Raw genomic sequence first — 8,556 nt, 5'->3', positions numbered from 1 at the left:
TACATTGCAGTTTTCTGGTCTTACAGAAATAATCGTTTCATTACAGAAAGCAGACCTAATGTTTTCCTGGTTCCATTTCTCAGCAGATAAATATTAAAATAGTATATCTTTGGATGGTATTATGTCAGATAAACACATCTAATTAGTATGTAAATTTGCTTTCCTATTTAACAGGTAGTAAAATTATATGTATATCAAAAGAATTTTAAAATAAATTTCTGTATAATTTATTATCAGTAAGTGTTTTGTTTGTAATTCTACTTTATGTGCATGTAAACTTTACATAGTGAGTAGGAAAAGTTTTAAAAGCCATGAACTAATCTATCCCACTAGATGTAAAAAGAGAAGACTGTAAATAGGAAAATCAGGGGCTAGAGATGTGGGTGCAGCTGGGAAAGTGCATACTGCTCAGACAAAGGACTGGAGTCTGGTTCCCAGTGCTCAGGTCAGGTGACCCCCCTCTTCCTGTAACTCCAGCTCGGACACCACTGGGGACACCACTGGCTTCCCAGGACTCCTTGAATCACAAGCACAGACATGCACAGACATACAAATACATGCACATACATAATTACATCTAATAGGAAAATTAGGCCCAAGAAAGAAGAGAGCTGGCATGGAACAGGACTGGTGTGTGTGCAGGAAGTATTGAGAAACTCTAGACTCCTTGCTGGACAATTACAATGTGGATATGGAAAGTTAGTGACACCCTTGCAGCTTAAGACTGAACAGTAGACAGTGGTGACTTATGAGAGAGCAACGCAAATATACCATCACAGAGACTGTAAAGCTAGACAGTTGGTGCGCTGGCTTTTGCCAGCTTCATACACTATTTGAGTCACATGGGGAAAGGAAAGCTCGATCTGGGGGCTCTCCATCAAACTGCCCTGTGGGCATTTCTGTGGGGCAATTTCTTAATCATGTATTGTTGCTGGAGGGTCCAGCCCACTGTGGTCTGGGCCATTCCTGGGTTGATGGGCCTGGGTTGTTTTTAAAAAGGTAGATGAGCAAACCAATAAGCAGTGGTCTTTTCCAGTTCTACTTGAGTTTCTGCCGCGTTCCCTCAGTGATAAACTGTGAACCAGAAGTAGAAGCCACAACCCTTCCAAGTTGGTTTTGGTTATGTTTGTTTGTTATAGCAACAGGAAGCCAACTCTGGAAGGTTCGAGGAGAGGCACAGGCTCAGTCAGACGGCTGGGATGTTAGAAAGCATCCCTTTGTACGGAGTAGTACTGGGTAAATGATGTGGATGTAGGGTTTGAATGCCTCATGGACAAACAGAAGAATTTGGATTTTATGGCTACACCTACATATCCTATCTCCTGATGGATGTGTATAAGAATACAGATCAGGGGGCTGGAGCGATAGATAGCTCAGCCATTAAAAGCTAGGTGCACAACCAAAAATATAAGAATACAAATCAGGACTGGAGAGATGGCTCAGTGCTTAAGAGCATTGACTGCTCTGTCAGAGGTCCTAAGTTCAATTCCCAGCAACCACATGGTGGTTCACAGCCATCTGTAATGGGATCTGACGCCCTCTTCTGGAGTGTCTGAAGACAGCTACAGTGTACTCATAGACATAATATTTAAAAACAACAACAACAAAACACAGATCAGTAGTGAGGACAGGAGCTAGAATGAACACGTGGATTATGGACAAATACACAAGGGAAAAACAGACAGAGTTGGATAACAGTAGCTATGGGAGATAATTTAGGACTTCTACCATGCCTCTAGGTTTCCAACTTTTGTCTAACGTCATGAAGGTAGACCAAAATGAAAGCAGAAACTGAGGCTGAATATCATGGGGGCAGCTCATAGTTCCAGCAATCAGAAGGCTGAGGCAGGAGAATTGCCATGAACTTACGGCAGCCCAGGCTACAGAGAAAGACCCTCTCTTAAAAACAAAACAAATTTAAACCCAACAGGTATGGGGTAGGAAAACCTGTACAATGTTGGATTTGACTTAGTGTGTTGAAATAGCAATAAATAGAAATTTTGTGAAAACTAAAAAGTTTCTGATAGTAGTTTGGAAATAGTAGAACTTCTTTGCTTTGCAGAACATTATTAGATAGAAGCTACACACATTGGCTTGACTTTGGCCAAGTCACTATTTGCTGTGATACCAAGTTGGAAAATGGCATTTTAAAATCTAGAGTAGTGAACTTTATTTTTCAAGAAGTTCTTATGTGTGTGCCTGCATAACACATGTATTCGGTTCCCAAGAAGACCAGAAAAGGTGTCATATCTCCCAGGACTGGAGTTATAAATTGTTGTGAACTACAATCTGGGTGCTGGGAATTGAACCCTGGTCCTCTGAAAGAGCAGCCAGTGTTCTTAACCTCCGAGCCATCTCTTCAGCCCCTTCCTTAGCCTTCTTACTGTGAAAAGGGAAAGTAGGGAAAGTCTTTGCACACATGGATTGACACTAAAAGATTGTCTTTCTCTTTTGCTTGCTTGTTTTAAAGAGGCCTTCTGTCACTTAGCGGTTAGAAATACGGACTCTTCACACGTTTTGGTCATCATCCCTGGCAGTGCAAAACAAAAAAGGAAAGTTATTGCCTTCATCTTTGGTTCCTGTACATTTTGAAGTGGATACTTGCATGAAATTTTAGAAAGTATGTCAGAGTCGGAAACAATAAATGTCAATGGTCCCTCTCAAGACTTCTCCTACTCAGACTCGCCCTTCTGTATGGAAGCCAGCTTCTCCTCCTCAGACCTGCTTCAGGTGTGCAATCTACAGTAGTAAGTTTGGAGACATAGTCCAGATTGCTCTCATATGAACAACTTATTTTTCAAAATTACGAGGGATCATAAAGGATCTCTGGTGGATGCAGAGGGAAAGTGCATGCAGTGTTCTCAGTCTTTTTTTTTTTTCTTCGCTTTTTTTTTTTAAGATTTATTTATTGTTATATGTGAGTACACTATAGCTGCCTTCAGACACACCAAAAGAGGGCGTCAGATCTCATTACAGATGGTTATGAGCCACCATGTAGTTGCTGGGATTTGAACTCGGGATCTTCAGAAGAGGAGTCAGTGCTCTTAACCACTGAGCCATCTCTCAGCCCCGCTGTTCTCAGTCTTAGTGTGCAAAGGATGGAATAGTTTTACAGATGGGTTCTAAAAGAGATCCTTTCTGCTCATAGAGTTCCAGGCGTGGAGCTAGGAGAATGGTTCCAGCTTAGTCACAGGCAGGATGAGACCCCAAACAAGGGCCTGCCTCCTCCTCTAGCGTGTCTTCCACTGTGTCCCTCTGAAGGTGACCAGCTGCCATGCCTGACACGGACAGCACCCAGCCTGTGTCTTCCTAAGAAGTCCTAGTGTCCTTTCCCAGAAAGTAAGAGATCATGATGTGCCAGGATCTTCAAGAATGGTGACACTTGTAGCCCTATAGCAAGAGTGTAGAAATGTATTAAGTTGTACCATATTAAGTTGATATAAAAAATGGACAGGGCTGGAGAGATGGCTCAGCGGTTAAGAGCACTCAGTGCTCTTCCAGAGGTCAATTCCCAGCAACCACATGGTGGCTCACAACCATCTGTAATGGGATCTGATGCCCTCTTCTGATGTATCTGAAGAGAGCAATGGTGTGCTCATATGCATAATAAATCTTTTTAAAAATGGACAAATAATGAAAAATTCATGTGGTTTGGAGTATAAACTGACAGAGGTTTCCTAGCGAGTTTGTTTAATGTTAGGGATCTAAGATAAACTACAGTTTCAAAGTTTATCTCCAGACAATATTTAAAAAGACTCAAGGGCTGGAGAGATGGCTCAGCGGATAAGAGCACTGACTGCTTTTCCAGAGGCGCTGAGTTCAATTCCCAGCAACCACATGGTGGCTCGCAACCATCTGTAATGGGATCTGATGCCCTCTTCTGGTGTGTCTGAAGACAGCAACAGTATACTCATATACATAAAATAAATAAATCTTTTTAAAATATAAAGATGCTTAAAGAGTTATTCATCCACCTGCCACCAAGCCTGATGACTTGGCTTCAGGCTCCAGGCCTAAGAAGTAGAAGAGAACCGAGCCCCTACAAGCTGTCCTGTGAGTATCGCACAAGTCCCTCAGCACACACAAATAACTAAATAAAATTTTAAAAGAATTATCCAGAAAGTCTCTTATGGATTAAGAAAGTTAATTTAAAAGAGAATCCATATATGCATAATTTCTAATTGCATTAGAAACATTTTTTGATTGGGGCATAGTTATTTTATGGAATACAGTATATATGTTATTTTATGGATGAGGCCTTATATACTGCAAATATATGCTTGCTGACAGAGAAGCGGTCACACTGGCCAGGCTGGTGGCACCTGTAATCCTAACATCCTGGTTGTGAACTCAGAAGGACCCTGAATTTGAGGTCAGCCTGGGCTGCATAGCAAAGCCCTGTCTCAACCACTTTAAAGACTTAAAGTCTTATTAATGTATGCCTACGTGTCTGTGTGCAAGAATCGCTCTCCCACGGAGATGAGAAAAGAGCATTGGATCCCCTGGAACTGGGGTTACAAACAGCTGTGAGCTACCCGCCTGAGTAGTAGCAACTGAATGTGGGTGGACTGCAAGAGCAGCAAGTGATCTTAATCAGTTACGAAGCCATCTTTCCAGCCTCTCAGTTTTTGTTTGTTGTTTTTTTTAAAGGAAAAAGAAAAATGGCCATAATGGATTTTCAATGTAATAAAGAGCCCACTACCTTTTAATATAATGTTTATTAGTGTTTATATAATCTCTCTTTATATAATGTTCGGGATTTTTTTAAAGTTATTTACTTTATGTTTATGGGTCTCTTGCCTACAAGTATGTCTCTTGATAATGTTATTTTTTATATTTTTCAAAATTAAAAAACAGATGAGCCATGGTCTAGTGTTAATCAGAGTCTAATACTATATATAGTTCTATGTTTTTAAATTTTATAAGGAGCTCTCCTGGGCTGAAGAGATGGGCTCAGACTGTAGATTGATTCCTTCTCTTACAGAGGACCTGAGTTCTGTTCTTGGCATCCTACTCTGGTAGCTCACAACTGCCTGGTGACTCCAGGTTCAGGTGCCCTCTGTTAGCCTCCCAGGTACAGCACTCATGTGGATAACATCCCCTGCCTACCCCATACACACACACACACACACACACACACACACACACACACACACACACACATACACACACACACACACACACTTTAAAGAATATGAATACCTGGGCAAGAGACCCATGCCTTTAATCCCAGCACTCTGGAGATAGAGGCAGGTGGATCTCTGGGAGTTTAAGGCCAGCCAGAGCTCCATTGTGAGACCCTGTCTGAAACAAAGGGACTGGAGATGGAGAAATGGATCAATTGTTAAGAGAGCTGACTGTTCTTGCTGAGGCCCTAGGTTCAATTCTAGCATCTACATGGTTGTTCATAACCGTGTGGAACATCTGTTTCAGGGGATCTAATACCACCTCCTGGCCTTTACAGGCACTGAACACTCCTGTGATACACAGACATACATGTAGGCAAAACACCCATACATGTAAAGGTTAAAAAGAAAAGGAGTTTTAGAAAGAATAATAATACAGAGAAAACTAGAGCTCGAAATTATCCATGAATTTTTTTGAGAACCCAGATCCCAAGAGAACTGTGTGAAATAGTCTGAAGGCACGTCAGTGGTCCTGATTGGTTCTCAGTGATTTTACGTCTCACTAAGAGGAGTGGCCTGAGTAAGGGGCTGTTTACAAGCTGGAGTTCAGTTTATACTGCATGGGGGCAACTCTGAGAGATTATTATTGATAACAGTAAGATTTTAAGACTATATTCCTAGCTTTTGAGACCAGATTTATCTCTGCTGCTCAAACTGGCCTGCTTCAGTGTAGTAGGGCCTCATTCAGATCCACATATGTGAGATACTATTTATGATAAAACCAAGTTTTTTCCTCAAAAATTTAAATACATGCTATGCTATCTTATTTCTAACACTAATTTAATATTCCCTATTATCATAAGAATACTGAAGAACAGACCTACGTGTTTTTATAAATTATTCAGTGGAATCAGGTGTCACCTCACGACTGGACTCTTATCTTCAATGTGAACTAAACAAACAAAAACAAAAATAAACAAGTATCTGTTCAGACAAGATTTAATAAACATTAAGGAACTATCTGAGCTGAAGCTAGCAAGGTGGCTTAGCAGTTAAAGGTGCTGCTACTCAGACCTGATAACCCAAGGTCAATTCCCCAAAACCAGGTAAAAAGCCACATTTACTGGTAGCCAGCATCTGTAAACCCATCACCCCTACTGTGAGATGGGAGGCAGAGAGTTGTCCTGAACTCACAGACTTGGGTAACCTGGAGTACTCAACTTGGCAGAAACAGCAAGAGAGATCCTTACTCAAAACAAGGTGGAAGGAAGGAATGACCTTCACAAAGCTGTCCGCCAACGTCCACACCAGCCATATCATGTCATAGGAACAGAGGAAAAAGTGATTACCTATCTGGGCATGATTGGTCACATGTCAAATCTCTTGTGAGTACAAGGTCAGAGGATGTCATGTTTGAAGGCTGTGGTCCACATGAGTTTCAGGAAACTCTGAAAGTAGTATCTCTTGAAGCCTGTGTCTAAAAGCTAACCCCCAAAATTATCACCAGGGGATATAAACATCTTCGCTGTCGTTGTGATTAAAGATATATAATCTCACTTAAAAAAACCTACTAAGTAACAGGCTACTTGTCACTTAATGTGACTCTTCTGCGAGTGATTTAGAGAGAGCTAAATAGGCAGTGGGAAAATGTACTAAAATGCATAGCGTGCCTGTAAAACAAACGAAATCTCACAAGAAACTACACAGCAAATTATGTACGCCTTTAGGAGAAGCTGTTTTCTTGAAATGTTACTAATGCTCTTTAAATTATTACACAGAGTGAAACAAAGAATGTGAAAAGGGGAAATGAGTCTACACACACGTTCTCTGAGGATATTTATAGCACAGAAGGCAGTTTGTTAGGTGGTAAGTATCCCTTTGCTGAAATATACAGAAACTATGTGTCCTGTGGTAATACTAGCCAGGGACTGAGATAGCACTTTCTACATGTTACACAGTAAACCCACAGGCAATCCTATGAGAAGGTGGAGTTTTCTTTTTCTAAAGTAAGAGTGCTTTTTATTTCCATTTTGCATGAAGGATCTGATTTAACCAAGGCTGTGTATCTTTAATTAACAAGCTGCGATTCAAGTCTTCTCAAAAGGGGTAGTTTGAATGAAAATGGTTCTCATAGTGAGGGGCACTATTAGGAGGTGTGGCCTTGGAGTGGGTGTGGCCTTGTTTGAGGACGTGGTCACTTCCCCACCCTCAATACACCCTCCCCCCCCCCCAGGAAAAGATCTCTCTAGAATTAAGATGGGTCTTTTCTCATCAATTAATATAATCAAGATAGTCCCCGATGGACGTGCAGAGACGCATCTCCCAGGTGATTTAAAAGCACAACCACACACAGCTTAAAATAGTTTTCTTTCCATAACTGGTAGAAATATAAATGGGTAACAACTGCTTAGGAGAGTAATCTCACAATACCTAACAAACTTTAAGGTGAGTATTTTCTAGAATCCAGCTATTCCATTTCTGTATACCTACAGATTAGACATGCCGTCTGACTCAGTGCTGGTTTTGATCGCAGCATTAGGAACAAGTTATGTAGTCAGTAAAATGTTTTTACAAAGTAATCTTCAGTAGAATGAATTGGAGCCACTTGTATCTGTGTGGCTGATTCTCAAAAGAAAAATTTGGAATTATAGAAAGACTGGAGGATTTTGTGTTCTAGTCCTGGAGTTCAAACCTTGTGACCCACCCACACGAGGCAAATTCTCCTTTACTTTTTAAAAATGCCTTTCAAACTGCACACAGAAGCACGTATATGCCAGTGCATGTGTGTAGGCCAGAGGACAGTCGTAGGTGACTCAGGAAGGCTAGCCACCCTCTCTGAAACAGGTTCTCTCACTGTTCTGAACTCCCTGGCTAGGACTGGCTAGCGGGGCGCCATTGTCCTGCCTTCCCAGTGCTGAGATTACAAGCACCTGCCACTGCACCCACATACCCAACATTTCTATGGCGTCCTAGGTATTGGACTCAGGTCCTTGTGTTTGCAAGGCAAGTGTTTACCAACTGAGCCATCCCCTTCCCCCTGAAAGACTTTTAAAAATAGATAGAGTTGTGCTATTTCTGTAAAACTGCTCTTGTTTCTAGTCACCATGGTTTACTAGGCGATTGTAAGGGATGTTGAAACTGGAGGCTGTCTCAAATGCTGCATATCATTCAAACCTCATTCACTCATTCAGAGTGCTTCACTATTTCAGTCATTCTTTTTATGATATCTTGCAAGGCCAGGCTTTTGGAAGTTGTTGTGATAAAAAGTAAGCACTATGAATAGGAAGCAGAGTTGATGGCGTCCGAGCAGATTCCACGGTTTGAGATGCTGTGTGGAATCCAGCAGTGTCTACCGAAGAGGTCAGGATGGTTGGTAAAGATGTTATCAAGCACAGACTTTTTCATTTAGCATACAGATTTTCAGAGAGTT

At 41.3% G+C, this 8,556-nt stretch overlaps 1 protein-coding gene across 13 annotated transcripts in view; it reads left to right on the top strand.

The window, feature by feature from the left end:
- The window catches only part of Cage1 (cancer antigen 1), a 31,080-nt gene that overhangs the window by 2,037 nt on the left and 20,487 nt on the right, over positions 1-8,556 (top strand). For 7 of the 13 annotated variants that reach the window (XR_001780816.2, XM_006516779.4, XM_006516776.4 and 4 more), the window contains exons 2-3: positions 2,471-2,730; positions 6,905-6,992. Coding sequence is in view for 7 of the 13 variants with exons in the window: in XM_006516779.4 (XP_006516842.1) it covers positions 2,623-2,730; positions 6,905-6,992 (196 nt within the window). In the remaining 6 variants the exon portion in view is untranslated. Of the gene's footprint in view, positions 1-2,470; positions 2,731-3,015; positions 3,340-6,904; positions 6,993-8,556 lie in introns of those variants that run through there. The other 6 variants (XR_003950483.1, XM_017315604.2, XM_030247409.1 and 3 more) reach the window with 3 other exon arrangements.

Source organism: Mus musculus, chromosome 13 (genome assembly GCF_000001635.26).
Source record: "Mus musculus strain C57BL/6J chromosome 13, GRCm38.p6 C57BL/6J".
Taxonomy (NCBI): Eukaryota; Metazoa; Chordata; class Mammalia; order Rodentia; family Muridae; genus Mus; species Mus musculus.
The sequence above is the reverse complement of the archived record's forward strand: the minus strand, read 5'-3'. Positions and strand labels throughout refer to the sequence as shown.